General features: G+C 62.9%; 5 protein-coding genes across 5 annotated transcripts; 4 read left to right on the forward strand and 1 right to left on the reverse strand.

The window, feature by feature from the left end:
* Positions 1 to 1,201: 1,201 nt before the first annotated feature.
* RHTO_03547 (transcription factor PacC) lies at positions 1,202 to 3,996 on the forward strand (the record flags this gene model as incomplete). The annotated part of the gene is made up of 3 exons (XM_016417217.1): positions 1,202 to 1,310; positions 1,373 to 1,500; positions 1,555 to 3,996. The coding sequence occupies 3 exons, from the start codon at positions 1,202 to 1,204 to the stop codon at positions 3,994 to 3,996; spliced, it is 2,679 nt and encodes an 892-aa protein (XP_016271430.1).
* Positions 3,997 to 4,196: 200 nt separating this feature from the next.
* Positions 4,197 to 7,619, reverse strand: RHTO_03548 (coatomer protein complex, subunit gamma; the record flags this gene model as incomplete). Its single annotated transcript, XM_016417218.1, has 12 exons — positions 4,197 to 4,841; positions 4,901 to 5,154; positions 5,218 to 5,352; positions 5,410 to 5,507; positions 5,565 to 5,811; positions 5,871 to 6,123; positions 6,185 to 6,363; positions 6,422 to 6,555; positions 6,618 to 7,018; positions 7,076 to 7,234; positions 7,297 to 7,464; positions 7,560 to 7,619. 12 exons carry the CDS (start codon positions 7,617 to 7,619, stop codon positions 4,197 to 4,199), a joined length of 2,733 nt encoding a protein of 910 aa, XP_016271431.1.
* A 1,665-nt stretch (positions 7,620 to 9,284) lies between these two features.
* RHTO_03549 (sulfate permease) lies at positions 9,285 to 12,118 on the forward strand (the record flags this gene model as incomplete). Its single annotated transcript, XM_016417219.1, has 9 exons — positions 9,285 to 9,363; positions 9,422 to 9,555; positions 9,637 to 9,725; positions 9,805 to 10,018; positions 10,080 to 10,465; positions 10,526 to 10,646; positions 10,714 to 10,735; positions 10,811 to 10,882; positions 10,935 to 12,118. The coding sequence occupies 9 exons, from the start codon at positions 9,285 to 9,287 to the stop codon at positions 12,116 to 12,118; spliced, it is 2,301 nt and encodes a 766-aa protein (XP_016271432.1).
* A 435-nt stretch (positions 12,119 to 12,553) lies between these two features.
* RHTO_03550 (uncharacterized protein) lies at positions 12,554 to 14,528 on the forward strand (the record flags this gene model as incomplete). The annotated part of the gene is made up of 2 exons (XM_016417220.1): positions 12,554 to 12,614; positions 12,754 to 14,528. The coding sequence occupies 2 exons, from the start codon at positions 12,554 to 12,556 to the stop codon at positions 14,526 to 14,528; spliced, it is 1,836 nt and encodes a 611-aa protein (XP_016271433.1).
* Positions 14,529 to 14,793: 265 nt separating this feature from the next.
* RHTO_03551 (microtubule associated protein) lies at positions 14,794 to 16,906 on the forward strand (the record flags this gene model as incomplete). The annotated part of the gene is made up of 6 exons (XM_016417221.1): positions 14,794 to 14,992; positions 15,392 to 15,587; positions 15,686 to 15,884; positions 15,940 to 16,218; positions 16,278 to 16,424; positions 16,484 to 16,906. 6 exons carry the CDS (start codon positions 14,794 to 14,796, stop codon positions 16,904 to 16,906), a joined length of 1,443 nt encoding a protein of 480 aa, XP_016271434.1.
* Between the last annotated feature and the right edge of the window lie 103 nt (positions 16,907 to 17,009).

The following is a 17,009-nucleotide window of genomic DNA, read 5'->3' on the forward strand; positions in this document are numbered from 1 at the left end:
CGCAGCGACGCGATCTGGTTCGGAAAGCGCCTAGTAAGCAGTTGCACTACAGGTCGCAGACTCGTCAGGAGCCGACGGGACAGCTCGGCGAGCAGGACCTGGCGACGGAGGTGAGCCGCCGGAGGAGGAGGAATAGTGCAAGCAGCGCGGGCAACGCCCTCCTTGGTTCGCTGGTGACGGTTCACGCTCGAGTCCGGGCCTGTGAGCATGGCCACAACTGCGAGCGTACCTGCCCACAAACGAACGAGCAAGGAGGAGCTGATGCGCGTCGAACAGCGTTCGAGCCGGCTGTAAGGGCGAGGTAGCGTAGACGGCGGGTGCGGCGTGGCGTACGTGTCCAGCTTGTCGTTGTCGTGGCTGTAGTCGGCCGTCTGCTGCGTACTCGAGCGAGGAAAGGTGTGGCCGAGGGAGGTGAATGGTCGGAAGGGTAGGAGAGCTCGCGAGGTCGCTGAGAGCCGCGCGAGTGCTGCCGGGTCCTCGTATGGGCCAGCATTGACAGCCACAGAGCGAGGACTGGCGAGCAACAGAGGGAGGCGCGGGTTCGGGCTGCGAGGGTCGAGGCACACTCCGGCTGCCCCTTCCAATCGGGGAAAGTGCGAGTGTGCCAAGAGACTGCCAACTCTCGTCCTCGCCCAGTCTTGTCCAAATCCTCCGCCGCCCTCCTCGCTCTGCGTCCCAGCCTCGCTCACTCTGCACGCACGCACACACTCGGACCACGTGACTAGACGAGCATCCACACACACAGCCAATACACGTGAGTCTCACACACCCACTCGGACAAACTGCCCCCGGCCAATCCCCCTCGCCGCCATCCACCCGCGCCAAGACCCCCCTGCTGCAACCCATTGCGACCGCTCGACCACCCACAGCAAGCCAGCCACAGCGTCCGTGTCACTCTTGCTACTCAGCCAAGCCGTGACGGCTCCGCATTTCAGACGGCGCGGGCGGGTGCTGCGAGACGGAGGACGGCGTGGTGTTCGCAGGGGCGTGCCGCTGGTGTGGGTCGCTTGCGGGAGTGCGCATGGGTTGCTCGGGGTGTTCTACGAGGACGTGCATGGCTTCGCATGCTCGCGCCAGACTCTGCGCCATGTCGACCCCTCGCCAAGACTCACCCGTCAACTACTCGGCTCGCTCAGAACTCTGCGCTGGACTGACCACGCTCTCTCGTGCTCTCACACAGCTCACACGCAGCACGCACACGATGCCCAAGAAGGAGGAGAACGAGGACAACTTCTGCCACTGGGAAGAGTGCGGCCTCCAGTTCGAGACGGCCGAGGCGCTCTTCAACCACGTCTGCTCGACCCACATCGGTGCGCAGCGCTCGTCTTACTCCCCCAGAGTGACTGTACTGACGCTGTGACGACACGAGCAGGCCGCAAGAGCGCGGGGACGCTCTCGCTCGAGTGCAAGTGGACCGGCTGCCATGCCAAGGCTTCGAAGCGCGACCACCTCACCTCGCACTGCCGCGTCCACATCGCTCTCAAGCCTCACGTCTGCTCCGTGCGTACCCTCCCACCCAACTCCCGCGACTGACGCTAACGCCCGCGCACGCAGGTCTGCACCAAGGCGTTCAAGCGCCCGCAGGACTTGAAGAAGCACGAGAAGATTCACACGGAGGAGCATCAGGCGCAGCACCGCTCGAACAAGGTCCTCGCGTCGTCGGTCAAGCCCGAACCCGCCGGCGCCGACTCGCTCCACCGCCACCCTCACCAGCAGCCGCAGCAGCAGCCTCCTCCCGCTCATGCCCAACAAGCGCCTTTCCCCGTCTTCCCCTCGACGCTCGGCTACCCTTACGTCTTTGGCGCGCCTCAGCAACAGCCGCAACAGGCGCAGGCGAACTTTGGCGCCGCCCTCCCCTTCAACCTCGCCAACATGAACCTCGCGAGCCTCACGCCGGACCAGATCACCCAAATCGTCACCTTCCAACAAACGCTCAACAACCAAGCCCTCCAGCTCGTCAACGCCGGATTGATGCAGACTCAGCAGGCCGCTCCCGCCCAGGCGGCAGCGCAAGCTGCGTACGCCCTCCAGCTCCCGCAGGGCATCCAGATCCTCCCCCAAGGCGCCGCCGTCTTTCCGAACTTTTCGTTCTCGGCTGCTCCGACGCAAGGCATGACCGCGACTCCGCCGTCGTCGTCGTTGCCCACTCTTCCCGGTCAGGCGTCGTCGCTCTACCCTACGCTACCGACGTCGCTCCACGGCCTCGCACCCCTCGCTGCGTCGATGCCTCCTCCCGCCGCGCCCACCGGCGTAGCGAAGATGCCTCCTCCCTCTCGGCATCACGAAATCAAGCAGGAAGACCTCCCTTCGCCCGCCAACTCTGCCCGCTCGCACAAGTCGTCCTACACGTCTTCCCTCTCGCCGAGCAACGTCCCCGCCCTCTCGCCCGGCTCGTCGTTCTCGCCCTCCCCCGTGCCAGGCACAACTACGACCGCCACGAGTCGCCGCTCGACGAACGGCAATGTCGTAGCGGGCAAGAAGCGCGGGTTCGAAGAAGCGACAGGCCAGTTTCTGGAGCAGCTCACGAATAAAAAGTTCCACGACGCAGACTCGATCGACGCCCAGCTCGACTCGCTCGCGTCGTTCATCCTCACGCCTGAACTCGAGACTCATTCGTTGCCCCTCCCGGGTGTCGGCGTCGGTGCGGCGGGGGAGGACTCGGGCTCGTCGTCAAGTGGGTCGGAGTACGGAGGTGGACCGCAGCTCGAGGCGGAGAACGTCGAGCACTTCAACGATTTCCTGCTTCAATGCGGGCAGAAATTCGATGCCGACCTCGCGCAGACGGCGCAGTCGCTCTCGAACGCCGGGTACGGGTCGCAGACGCCTCAGCAGCAGCAGCAGACGCAGTACCCGTATACGGCGCTCTCTTTCGACTTCTCCTCCTCCGCGCCGAACCTCCTCTCGCAGTCGAGCACGCCCGCCGGCTTGCCCGCCCCGTACTCGACGCAATCGCAGCAGTCGTCCTCGTCGTCCCTGTACCCTTCGCTCCCGCCGCTCGACCGCTCACTCAACTCCCTCTCCTCGGCCTACCCATCCGTCTCCTCCGCTCTCCCGCCTCAACCGTCCTCCTACCCTCTCTACTCCTCCTACGACCCGCAAGTCCGCCTCTCGAAGCCCGTCGCGGCGCCCACAATCTCGAGCGACTACCGCCCGACACAGTATCACCATGTCGAGCGGTTGCAGCGCGCCGCACCGGTTGCCGAGGAGCAGCACCTGGGCGAGGAGGACGACATGGAGGTTGATGACGAGGTCAAGGATGCAGCGGCGGCGCTGTTGCTTGGCTTTGCCAAGGGTCGCGAGGCCCAGGCGGCGGCTAACGACCGGCCGCAGCTACCCTCGCTCGCGAGCCTCCGTCTCCCGCCTATCGGCCAGTCCGCCTCGCCCTCTCGTCTCCCACCACTGCGAGACCTCCTCACCGCCCGCCCCTCGCAACCCTCCGACACGCTCGACTCGCCCGTCTCCCCGTCCACCTCCTCGCGCGCCACCCCTCTCTACCCCTCCCTTGCCTCTCTCACGCCCTCGTCCTCGTCCCGGCCCGTCTCAGCAGGCGGCGTCGAGCGCCTCACGCACCGCGTTCACAAGCTCCGCATCCCGGAGAAATCGGTGCATGAGGCGGATTTGGCGCAGAGCTCGGGCGAGGAAGATGAAGATCACCCGACGTGCTTCAAGAAGTCTAGGGTCGAGTCGCCTGTTCCGGTCGAGGCTGAGGTGAAGGCGGAGGATCAGGGCGAGGAGGAGTTCGACGAGGAAGAGGACGAGGACGTCAAGCCCAAGACGGATGACGAGGAGGAGGACGACGACGAGGTCCGGCTGCAGCGCGAAGAAGCCGAAGCGCGTATCAAGGCCATCGCGCGCCGCAAAGCCGTCCTCGCCTACCTCGCCATTTACGTCAACACGGCCTACCGCGCTCAGCTCGCCAAGAAGAGTATGGGACAGGTCCGCAAGGCGCTCAAGAAGCCGTCGTCGCTGTCGCAGAGCGTCAAGGTTGAGCACTGAGCCGAGCTCGCTTTCGTTCTTTCCGCTGTGTCTATAGCTCCGTTTCCGCCCTTCGTCCCTTCGTTCTTCAGTGCCTGTTGATCCTTGTAGCCAATTGTCCGCACTTTGCCAACTAGACGTTTGTGACGACCGAAGCACGCGCGCACGAGAGAAGGGAAGTGAAGGGGTATTTGCACACGGAAAACGAACGACGACACTACTCATGCGATGGCGTTGACGACGAGCTGCGCGGCGCCTTCTTGCTCCGCCCGCACCGTCAGCTCCATCGTCACGCCCTTGCCCGTCTGGAACGTCATCCTCGCCCGCGCCAACACCTTTCCGCCGCCGCCCGCGACGAGTCCAGACATGTTCAGCGTGTGCACCGTCGGCGACGTAGGCGCCTCGGTACCTCCCAGCGCCTCCATGCCGAGAATCTCGATGACCGAGTCGCACGCCGTCTTGAGGCTGTCGAGCGCCGTGAGCGCAAACGTCTCTTGCGCCGTCGCTCCGCTTCGCAGGCGGTCCCATTCGGTCGCGAACGCCGCATAGGAAGGCACGATGTAGTCCGCCGCGCCAAGGTCGAGCTCCTCGAGCGAGTACTCGTCGTCGTAGCCGTCCTCTTCGGGCTCGCCCGTGTCCGGGTCGATCTCCTTCGAGAGGAAGCGGAGGGTGTTGCCGAACGAACCGGTCGCGTAGGTAGACGGGTTGTTTCGGGTGAACGAGACGTAGACGACGCCGTCCGAGTTCGGGCCGAGAGAGGCGACGGGAATGATGAAATCCTCGGTGAGATCCGCCTCTTCCGACGGCTGCATGACGACGACGACGTTCTCGAGGTGGACGGCGTCGACCGTGTTTCGGACGTTGAACTGCGGGAGAGGGAAGTCAGCGTCAATAGGTTGGCAGAATTGACAGCGAGGGAGCGCACCTGGAAGACGACATGCTCGGCAAAGACATGCTTGACGGCCGAGACTACATACTCGGTCTCGCGCTCGGTGAGCTCGACAGGCTTGCGCGTGCTCTTGAAGACCGGGCCGTAGCTGGCAAACTCGGGCACCTCGGTGAGCTGCTTCTCGTACGCCGACTGGGTCTCGCTCGCGGATGGGACGGCGGCAGAGGTGCTTGCGACGCCGCTCGCTTCGGAAGCCATCGCAACCGAGTCAATCGCGTCCTTGCGCGAATCTGTGAGCGGATGAACGGTGAGGACTGATCACGCATGCCCACGCGAGCGAAAGCCAGACGTACGCCGTGCAGCCTCAAGCGCCTGCTCCTTGCTGATCTTGGGGACGGCAGTAAAGTCGAAGGGCTGCTCGAGCGCGGACGAGTCGGCCATGTATGAGGTCAACCGTGCTTCGAGGGTGTCGAGGGAGAAGGTGGAGTCTGTTCGGTCGCAAGCGTCAACACCCAATCAACCCCACTTCAGGGAAGGGTGCGCACCATCGCGAACGAAGGTGTTGGCGAGCGGCTCGTCCTGCATAAGCTTGAGGTTGAAGGCCGCACGATCGCGAACCTCGTCGTCAACATCGTCGAGGCAGCTGCAGGAGCGTAAGGGCGTCAGCCACATCCGCGAGTCGCACGTACGACCAACTCACCGAGTCAAGAGGACCTTGATGCTGCGCTTGACCGCATTGTCCGCGACGTTGATGCCGAACTTGGCGAGCGACGACACCGCAGCGGCACGGACGATGGCGTTCTCGAGGATGACGCGGTTGTAGATGTAGCGGATGTACTTGCTCGGCTGCGGTGACTTGGGGCCCTCGACACCGAGGAGATGGAGGATGCGGACCGAGAGCTTGGTAAACTCGCAGTCCTCGATGAACTCGCAGAGTTGGGCGAGGGCTGTTTGAAGGAGTGTCAGCGCGAACTCAATCGCTTTGGACAGACGAACGACCACTCACCGGCCTCCTTAGAGTCGGCGATGAACTTGATCATGTCGAAGATGGCCTCGACAACGGCGCGCTTGAAGTCGTAGCCGCCCTCGTCGCGGAGGACGCCCGAGAGGAAGGTGAGCATGACCGACTGCTTGGCGGGGAACTTGAGGCAGAGGGCGCGGATCGCGTTGACCACGATGACCTTGAACTCGTCCGAGATCTCTGACATGAACGCCGAGATCTGCTTCATCAGGCGGTCGACGGAGGCCTCGTTGCCGGTCTGGGAGGGATCACGAGGGTCAGCGTTTGGTGTTGCGGAAGAACGGAGACGGATCGCTCACCTTGAGAAGGGTGGTGATGGCAAAGGTCGCGACACTGCGGTTGTCGTCGTTGATGAGCTTCTCCATGTCGAGATTGACGGCAGCAACGGCGTTCGGGTGGGTCTGCGCGAGCTTGGCGAGGGTGCGGATGGCGGAGAACTTGAGGGCGGCTTTGGGTGAGGAGAGGAAGAGCTGGAGGACTGCGGACGGAAGATTCGTTAGTCGCGCAGGTTGCGCGGAGTAGATGAGACAACGCACCAGAGATAGGACGGTGCAGCTCGGCCACGCTGACGTTCTTCATCTCGCAGATCGCGCGTGCCGCCTCGAGGTTGACCATGTCGCTCTTGTGCTTCAGGTAGCCGTCGATGAGGTCGTACATGGCGCGTTGGACGCTGTGGGCCAATCATGTGATCAGTACGAGCCTCGTGGACGAGGGAAGGACGTGCAGACACACTTGGGGTCCTCCTCCATGACCTTGGCGGCGTAGCGAATGACCATGCAGATCGCATACGGGTTGCGGAGGGTTCCGCCCGAGCCCTTGACGCCAGCGAGCTGCTGAATCATCTTGGTGACAGCCATACGGTCACCCTGGCGGATGAGGTAGAGCAAGCCGAGCGCGTGGTACTGGATGATCGAGCTCGTCGGGCCAGTGGCGTAGCCTTGTCCGCCGTACGTGGAGAAGGACGACGACTTGTTCTGCACGGCTTCGTTCGCCTCGTTCGCCCAGCGCTTGATCACGTCGCGCGCGATGGGCTGGAGGTGGTACGAGGAGACGAGGGCGGCGGATGCGATCGAGACGTTCCGGTCGACGATGGCGGCCTTGAAGAAGCGCTCGAGACCGACAATCATGGAGCCCTGTGAGAAAGACCAGTCAGCTTTGATAGACGCTAGGAGGACCGGGAAGCAACGCACGTCAATGACCCGGCACAAGGCGCGAATGGCGTTCGGGCGGTAGATGACCTCAAGGTTCGGCTGCATGTCCTTCATGATCGACGACGTAACCATGATGACATCCTCCGCGATGCCGGACAACTCCTTGATGACCAGGTAGACCATCTGTCGCAAGGCGCTCTGCGGGAGGAAGAGGCGATGAGCGAGGTAAGGGAGTCGCAGGGGAGCGGCTCGCAACGCACGTCCTTGTGCTGAAAGAGCTTGGTGACGCCGAAGAAGAGCGTCGTCGCCTCCTGCGTGCCGAAGGTCTCGCCCACATAGAGGAGGTACACAATCTTGGTCAAGAGAATGCGGCACTTGCGGGGGCTGATCGGCGTCTCGTTGAACACGCGTGCCTCCTGAATGACGGTCTGCAGGAACGAAACGACGCCGAACGAGCCGAGGGCGCGTGTCAGCTTCTTGGTCGGCGGGACGTGTCGCGATGAGAGCGGGAGAGGAAGCGCACCGTCTTGTCCTGGAAGAACGAGCCAACGCCGCTCTCCTCGTCCTTCTTATAGCCGGACATGCTTCACTGGACACGCTCGAGTGGGAGAAGGTAGTTGTTGCGCGGGTCGGAGGAGTGGTTGCGAGATGGGGGAGGTGCGCGCGTCGAAGCGGGGTGTTCGGGTCCGTAGCGGTGCGCAGGTGTTAAGCGGTCCTTACGCAAGCCTGCGAGCCGGTCCAGCAGTCCCTCTAGCGGGTTGCGAGCGTGTAGCGGATGCTGAGGTTCGCGAGGCGACTCGCTCGCTCCCTTGGCCTCGTCCACCTCACTCGCTCTCGCTCGAATGCGCTCTGGAGGCGTGGATCCCGCTTCAGGGAGTCCATACGGATAGTCGCACACCTGCTTTGCCGGCTTCGTTACTCGCACGCTTAGCCCTCACCGTCTCCCCTTGCCGGTCTGCTTATGGCTCGTGGCTTCGTCGCGACGGTTGAGCGCCGGTCATGACAGACTGGACTATTGCACGGGCAACGGAGGGACCAGGTCCTGTTGGGCTTGCTGAGGGCGTCGGAGCGAAGAGTTCCGTCTCCTACGGGTCTTCGAAGTAGGAGCACGAACGGCGCGGGCTAAGCTGCCGGACGCCAGCAGATTAAGCAGATTGTGAAGGAGCAGGCAGCTGGGGCGAGGCCAGTCATGCGGTCTGGCAAGCTCCGTTTCTGCTTCGAAACCGCTTCCACCGAGGCTCGCGCCTATCTCTGTCAGCTCGACCCTGTCAATCCTGCATCGTCCCTCACCTGCTGCGACGCTTCGCAGGATGCAGTTTCGTCGCTGCAGGTCGCCCAAGCTGCGAAGAATACATCTGCGAATTCTTGCTCCAGCGCCTTTGCGCTGGCGGTCTACTTCTTTGCTCCTTTGACGTCCTACGGCTCTCGGCAAGGATGTTGATCACATTTAAACCCCGGGCGCAATGCAGCGCGAGGACTGAGCAGGGGAGCGGAGCAAGAGCGGGCGGAGGAACGGGATGAACGACTTGACGAGACTGCTTCGACCCGCTCCGACAATCTCCTGAACAGTTGTAACTCGTTCACCCCTTCTCGTGTACGCCGCAGAGCATTCAAACGAGAGAAACGGAAGAGCTGTTTCGACAAAGCGAGCAACCCCTGTTCCGCAGTCCGCTCCTCGTCCCCCTCATCCTCTAGCGCCTCTTCCAGGCCAGACGCCGCCCATGCGCATCGTTATGCCATCCTCAAGCACTCGAATTGTTGCACGGCTCCAGCCCTCGCCCATCGCCCTGCCACGGACCCCTGCTCCCTCCTCGCCGTTTGCTCACTGATTGAACGTCTGGCGTGCTGTACGCGGGCGGGACGACCTGGAGCGACCTGGATGAGCGTGCAACAGCCCTGCTGGATCGCGGGACAGCCCCTTCAGTGGAGCCAAGGCCGTTCTCGACCCCTTGCACATCCTCCCAAGCACGCCTTCTACTGCGGCGCTTCCACCATCCGTCCGCCCTCGCCTGATCGGCTCGAGATTGGATAGCGCCATGCAGAGTTGGCGCACGGCGGCGTTTCGAAAAGTCGTGCTCGCTCGCTTCTCCTGCCAGCTCGTTCCCGCCGTCGCCGCTTTCTCTCTCCTCTCTCTCAGTCCGCGGCCCTCCTCGTGCTCAGTTCTCCTGACGAGCGATCTTCTCGGTCTGTCCGGCTGTCCTGTTGATCGCGCTCCTTTCACTTCGACCGTCGACTCGCTGCATTCGCCATGAGCCTCTCCTACAAGCAGCGACTTGCCAAGTGGCTTGGACACGACCCGGTTATCACTGAAGCAGCTTCCACCGTCGGTGCGTGATCTGTTAATCCCTTCGCAGCAATACTAGCTGACCCAGTTTCGGACGGCAGATTACATCAAGGATCACTCGCGAGACCTCCCCTCCGCTTCCGTCGATTATGTCAAGCGACTGCTGCCCATCCACCGATGGATCTTGAACTACAACCTGCGGTGGGCCGTTGGCGACCTCATCGCCGGCTTTACGGTACGTCCGCTGTGCGGCGAAGCGCAGCTCGATACCGCGGCGAGTGGTCTTCAAGGCTGACTTGCCGTTTCCTGTACACAGGTCGGCATGGTCGTCGTGCCTCAGTCCATGAGTTACGCCAAGATCGCGACGCTGAGCCCCGAGTTCGGGCTGTACTCGTCCTTCGTCGGGTACGTTAGCCGGATGTCTCCCTCAGCCATCCTCAGCTGTCCGCCTCCTTCGCTCTACTGATCTTCTTCCCTTTTGCAGCGTCATGATCTACGCCCTGTTTGCGACGAGTAAGGACGTGACGATCGGACCCGTCGCCGTTATGTCCCTTCAAGTCTCAAAGGTCATCAAGCACGTCCAGGCGAAGCCCGACGGTGCCAACATCCCCGCCAACGTCATCGCCACCGCCCTCGCTCTCATCTGCGGCATCATCGTTACCGGGCTAGGCCTCCTCCGTCTCGGCTGGATTGTCGAGGTGAGTTGGCGGATCTCAACCGGTTCGCTCCGAGATTTGCTGACCTCATTCGTCCTCGCAGTTCATCTCTGCACCCGCCATCAGCGGCTTCATGACCGGCAGCGCCATCTCCATCGCCGCCGGCCAGGTACCGGGTCTCATGGGCTACTCGAAGAAGTTCGACACGCGCGCCGAGACCTACAAGGTGATCATCAACTCCTTCAAGCACCTCCCCGACACGACTCGCGACGCCGCATTCGGTCTCGTCGGCCTCGCCTTCCTCTACATCACCCGCTTCATCCTCAACCGCGTCGAGCGGAACGCCAAGAGCCCCGGCGTCCGTCGCGCCGCCTTCTTCGCCAACACCTTCCGCACGGCCTTCCTCGTCATCTTCGAGACGGTCTTTGCGTGGGTGTATTTACGCCACAAGAACCCGAAGAAGTACCCCATCTCGATCCTCGGCAAAGTGTGCGTTCTTCTCGCTCCTCTCTTTTCCTTCCCCTCGGGCTGACCTCTGAAACTTCGCAGTCCGTCCGGCTTCAAGCACATGGGTGTCCCCGACTTCAACAGCAAGCTGCTGAGGCTCCTGGCCAGCGAGATCCCCGTGTCGACCATTCTCGTCTTCCTCGAGCACATCGCCATCTCGAAGGTGCGCTTATCGACTGCGCCCACTCTCCTCACTCAAATAGATGTCTGACTTGCGCATTACCTGGCAGTCCTTCGGTCGGGTCAACAACTGTGAGCCGACGCGCTCGTCCTCGACTGACCCGCTTCAAAGCGGAGGGCTGACTCGCTCCCTGCTTCTCTCCACAGACAAGATCGACCCGAACCAGGAGCTTGTTGCAATCGGCGTCAACAACATCTTCAGCTCATTCTTCGGCGCTTGTGAGTTGCCCGCCTGGCAATCTGCAGACTCGCGACTGACCGCTCACTGCAGACCCTTCGACCGGTTCCTTCTCGCGCACGGCCATCAAATCGAGAGCAGGCGTCCGAACTCCAATCGCGGGCTGGGTTACCGGCGTCGTCGTCGTCGTCGCGCTCTACGGCTTGACGCCCGCCTTCTACTGGATCCCGAATGCCGGCCTCTCTGCCGTCATCATCGAAGCCGTCGGCGGCCTAATCGCCTCGCCGCAGCAGTCGTACCGGTACTGGCTCGTCTCGCCCCTGGAGTTCGTGATCTTTATCGCGGCCGTGTTCATTACAATTTTCTCGTCCATGGAGAACGGCATCTACTTCTCCATCGCCGCCTCCGCCGCCCTCCTCCTCGTCCGCATCGCCAAGCCCCGAGGCAAGATCTTGGGTCGCGTCCGCGTCCGCAACGATGACTCGGCTGGGTCGACCTCGACTCGCGACGTCTACCTCCCTCTCCACCCCGATGGCGTGCGCAACCCCGACGTCATCGTCGAGCCGCCTCCTGCAGGTGTCATCGTCTTCCGCATGGAGGAGAGCTTCCTTTACATCAACTCGGCAAACTACACCGACCAGGTCGTCGACTATGCGCACCAGTCTACCCGCAACGGACAAGACTACTCGCTTGTTCCGCAGGGCGACAGGCCGTGGGCCGATCCCGGACCTAATCGCTTCCAGATGAAGGGCCCGCGCGCCAAGCTGGAGCAGGCAAAGTCGGAGGCGAACGCGGCGAAGCCTCTGCTCAAGGCGGTCGTCTTCGACTTTGCGGGCGTCTCGGCTGTCGACACGACGTCGGTACAGGCGCTCGTCGACTTGCACAAGGTCCTGTCGCGCTACGCCGGCCAGCCAGTCACCTTCCACTTCGCCACGATTCTCTCTCCCTGGATCAAGCGCGCGCTTCTCGCCGGTGGTTTCGGTCGGGACGTCGATGCGACTGGTCCGCAGATCGAGGTTGGCGACGTCGTCCAGCAGCAGGAGAACGCGGACCAGTTCTCCCAGATCCAGCGACCGCCCCTCTCGCGCGACGTCTCGGCGCACGACATCAAGGAGGTCGACGTCGAGCAGGGTGGCACCCCTCCGCGTAGCCCCAGCCTTGACGAGAAGGTGCCGTACGCCGAGTCGGCCGCCGGAACGATCGTCGACTCGAGCCTCGCGTACTTCCACCTCGACCTTCCCTCCGCCGTCGCTGCCGCCGCCGCGACCAAGGCCTAATCTCTGGCGTCCTACTACGTCTGTCTAGTTATCTCTCGTGTTGGATCTGTATCGGCGTCGTTCAATCTGTTCGCCTGTGTAGACTGCATCTCGCCGCCTTTTCCCCTTTCCATAGGTTGGCTCGCTGGGGTGCGCTGTCGCAGCTTTGGCTTTGCCGTAGAACCGCAAAGGAAAGCCTGGCGAGTCACCTTGACGACTTTCGGACGCCTCTTCGGCAACTGCGAGGGATCCGCGCGAGGCTTTCCGCTCTTCCTCTACTCCTCACCGCGTCTGCTGGATTGCCACATCGCTCGAACTGCCCTGCACACTCGTCAGCACACTCAGCGCCAGCTCACGCACCAGTTGAACGCACCTTCCCCGATCCTGATACCCTCTTGCCTTTCATCAGTCGGAGTCTCGGGCGGCGCGAACAAGGCTTTGGGCGGTCGGGCTGCGATGCAGACGCAGCCAGAAGACGCTGAAATGGCCGAGGAAATCGCTTGGAGGGCTAGAAAGGGTGAGCTTCTCGTCTCACGCGACCCGACATCGTCGAGGTTCCCTCGAGTCGAGGCCATTCGCTGCGCGACTCGCTGGATGTTCGCGCAGACGCCCGGTGTATCTCTGAGGCATGGCGCTGATCACAATGAACGTTGCAGGTCTACCACTCGCCGTCGACCCCAAGACGGGTTCGAGCACTATAACTCCCACGCTCAGCACCTCCCTCTCCCCCCGATCCTACAGCTCCGGTTCTCCCACCATCCGCGCACTAAGCCCACGAACGGAGCCGATCGCCATCTCGAGCTCGTCCTCTACCTTCTCCGCCGTCCCTCGCACGCCTCCCTCGTACGACTCGGCCGCCTCCTTCGCCGGTGCAGCTCCGCTCGATGGACCGCTCACTGAGTTGATGCCAGCTCTTGCAATCTCGGCGAGCGTGTCGAGTTCGGGCGACAGCTTCCGGTCCCCGCCTCAAACCACTCCTTCACACTGGACGAGCGGTCCTCGGCGAAGAGTTGCGTCCGGCCCGTCGTTTCTCGTCTCCTCGCCTCCACGGAGCTCGCCCTTGTCGCGCAGCGTCGGCCCGTACGACGATAGCGGAAGTGACGACGACGCGCCTTGGCGACACTTTCGACCGCAAGCAGCCGTTCCCTTCGGGCAGCCGTCGGGCGATCCTGCACGAGACGACCTCCTTAGCCTGCGGCAGAGCCGGCGACGCTCCTCGATCTCGCTCTCGTCGTCGGTGACGTCGGCCACACCCTGCGCCTCGTTCGTCGGCAGCTTCGAAGACTCGCTTCTGAGCGGCCGGATGTCGTCTCGCCCCTCAGCGCCGTTCCCGTTCGTCGCCTCCATCGGTGTGCTCGGTAGCAACGACGCCCCACTACGACTGCGATGTCCGGCGCACCTGCACATTCCCTTTGACGCCGTCTTCTACCCTTCCTCCGGCGAAGCGATGACCAGCCCCTACGTCGGAACCGTCGACATCGAAGGCCACTACTTCTCGCTCCTCTCTGCGCCTCCAGCACCGTGCGAGTCGCGCAAGATCCCCAAGTTCCCCGGCTACCAAGTTCCTGCGCGCGGTCAGATCCAGCTCGTCCTCAAGAACTCGCAACACACCGCCTTCAAGCCGTTCCTGATTCCGTACGACCTGACCGGCCTCGAACGCGATGGCGCCGGCGGACGGACGTTCCTGCGGCAAAAGTCGTACAGCGTTGAAGGAGCGGACAACAAGGGCAAGCTTCGGTTCGCCGTCCACCTCGTCTTCTGCTCGCCCCCCGCCAGCTCGCACAAGAAGAGCGGAAAGGACGGCTCGACGCCGAAGTACTACCTGTACCGCTCGATCCGCCTCGTCTTTGCCTCGCGCGGCCTCGACCTGTCCGACAAGCTGCGCGTCGTTCACGAAGGGCCCGCGCAGGCTGGCGGCGACGCGCTCGGCTTGCGCATGGACGGCGACTTCAGCGACTATGCTGGACCAGGCGCGGATTGGGATCTTGCGCGCAAGAAGGCGAAGGAGCGCCTCAAGGTCCTCGCAGCTCAAGCCGCCGTCGAGACAACCATTCCAGCAAATCCATACCCGGCACCTACGCCACAACATGATACCCCAGACCGCCTTTACCCTCCACCGACTGTATCACTGGCATCCGCAACTTCCGTTTCAGCCTTTCCGACATCCGTTGTTGTTCCTCCTCTCGCCTCGCATTCGACTGTATCGACCACTCGCACATCGCCTCCTCACACGCTTCTCGACCTCCCCTCTTCGCCTCTCGACCCGGCCTTCTCTTCGACGCTTACCTTCGACCGTGTCCCCTCGCCTCGACCCGCCCTCGCGCTTCGCGACCGCACAACGAGCCAGTCCGGCTTGTCTGCCTCGCGTCCGCCTAGCCGTCTTGCTCACGAGCGGAGTCAGAGTCGGGACAGGGAGGTCTGCGGACGGTAGACAGCGATTCTTTGAGGGCAAGCTCGCGAGGAACCCCTGTTATCGCATTTCTCGTTCAGCTCGCGCTTAGCATTCCGCCCGAGACTCGTCCGTTGGCTGTACGATGCGTGTCAGCATGCTCGAGCGCTTGTTGGCCCAAAGGAAGAGTAAGAAAAGGCCAGTCGACCGCTGCTCACCACGCTGAGCTCGTTCGCGCGGCTCTCCCTCGTTCACCTCACTCGCTCACTTTGAACCCGCTTCTTAGGCTGATCAGCCACGCTCAGCCATGTCTGTGACTGCTGATCTCGGCCAGCCCGTCGCCAGCACCTCGACCGCGACCCTCAACGGCGGCGAGGAGAAGCAGATTGCGATCCGCCTCAGCACCAAGGACCCGAACTACCAGATCCCGCCGGCCAAGTTCCTCGTGCCCGCCAGCTGGAGGCGCTTCCACTTGTCCGAACTCATCAACAAGGTCCTCGAGAATGGTGAGTCCCCGTCGCTATCTGAGCTCGCTTCGGTTTCCCCGTCTCGTGGGCTGCGACGGACGGTCCTGCGCTGCGCTGGTACACTGCACTAGCTTGCGGCAGCTGGTCCAGAGGAGTCAAGTCCGCGCACGAGGACCGGACTGTCACCTTTGCTCGGAAGGAGTGAGGGTCGTCTCCTGCTCGCACACGCGCGCACGAGCGCAAAAGGGATGGCAATGACGATACAAACTACATGACATTGGTATTCTTCGTTCAGCTAGTCTTCGAGGTTTCTCAGACGATGTCGAATCTATTTTCTTCACTTCCTGATGCCATCCCTTGCGCTCGCATGGTGTGCGGGTTACGACCAGCAGCAGAACTCGTAGTAGAGCCCGAGCTGACCCGTTCCCGCACTCGCAGAGTCACCCGTCCCGTTCGACTTCTTGATCGACCAGACCTTGCTCCGGTCTTCGCTCGGCGCTTACTGCGCTGCGACGGGAACGAGCGAGGAAGTTGTGCTCGAGGTCGAATTCCTGCCGTCCACCCTCCCTCCTCGGCTCGAGAGCACGCAGCCGAGCGAGGACTGGGTGAGCGACGTCTCGTCGGCCGTGCGAGGGTGCGTCGACCCGTTCTTTCGCATTGCGGTAGTCTCTGCCGCAAGCATGCAATCTCAGTCGCTCATGCCGTCCCTTGTTTTTGCCTGCGAGTCAATAGAGCCGTCCTTACCGCCTCGTACGCCGGCACGCTCTCGCTTCAATCCAGCGACCTGCCTCCGCCTTCGACCCTCACTTTCACCGGCCACGACCTCTCTGCCCTCTCCGCCACCTACGTACCTCACCCGCTCGGCTCGGAAGACAAGCGATGGGTCGCAAGCGGAGGAATGGACCGCGTCGGACGGGTATGGGAGTACACGGTGAGTCTGGGCGTCTTTCCCCTCGCGACCGCTGCTCACGCTTGTCCTCGCGCAGGTCCCGCCTCCTTCCCTTGCTGCTCCCGCCGAGCTCACCCCGCCTAAGACCCTCTACACCCTCTCCCTTCACCAAGCCCCTATCGCCTCCGTCCGCTCCCGCCCTCTTCCCTCTTCCTCCTCGACCGCAACTCCCGCGCCTCACCTGCTCACCGCCGGCTGGGACGGTCTCGTCGGTCTTTGGGACCTCACGCCGGGCGTCAACGAGGGTGACGTCGAGCTGGAAGGCGGCGAGCGGAAGAAGAAGCGGAGAAAGCAGTCCGGCGCGGTCGTCAACAAGGTGCGTTTCCGGCTGCTGCTCTCGCTGCAGCCTGTCGACTGACTTTCTGACTTGCGCAGACTCCGATGGCTGTCTTGCGAGGCCACACGGGCAAGGTCTCGCGTGCTGTCTTTGACCGCAGCGACGTGACCAAGGCGTACTCGGCTGGCTGGGACCACTCGGTCCGCAGCTGGGACTTGACGATCGGTGCTGAGACGAGCAGCAAGGTGCGAAGCAGGCGTCGAACGACGGGAAGACGCGAGACTGACCAGCTCCACCTGCACAGACGAGCGCCAAGGTCCTCCTTGCGATGGCGCAGCTCACCTCGCCCAACCTCCTCGCGACGGGTTCGACCGACCGCCTAATCTGCCTCTGGGACCTCCGCACCGACGCGACGCAGAACATCTCGCTCACCCTCGCGGGGCACACGGCGCCCGTCTCGTCCGTCGCCGCGCACCCGACTTCGCCGCTCCTCTTCGCTTCGGGGTCGTACGACTCGACTGTGCGTATCTGGGACGCGAGGAGCGCGAAGCAGGCGTTGTTTACGCTGCCGGTGCCGAAGAAGGAGGGCGACGAGGACAGGAAGGAGCCGGAGAAGGTGCTCGCGATCGACTGGGACGGCGAGAGGCTCGTTGCGGGTGGGGAGGGGTCGCGCGTCATCACTTGGCGGGTCAGCGGGCAGGAGAGCAGTGCGCCGGCGGCGCAGTAGACTTGTCAGTTTCCCGCAATTCGCACTTTCTCCGCCCAAAACCTTGTCAAGCGGTTTCGCGAGATGTGCGTGATTAGCTACATTGCCTCTATGCTCCCAAGGC

The sequence above is a fragment of the Rhodotorula toruloides genome, assembly GCF_000320785.1.
Source record: "Rhodotorula toruloides NP11 unplaced genomic scaffold Scaffold21, whole genome shotgun sequence".
Taxonomy (NCBI): domain Eukaryota; kingdom Fungi; phylum Basidiomycota; class Microbotryomycetes; order Sporidiobolales; family Sporidiobolaceae; genus Rhodotorula; species Rhodotorula toruloides.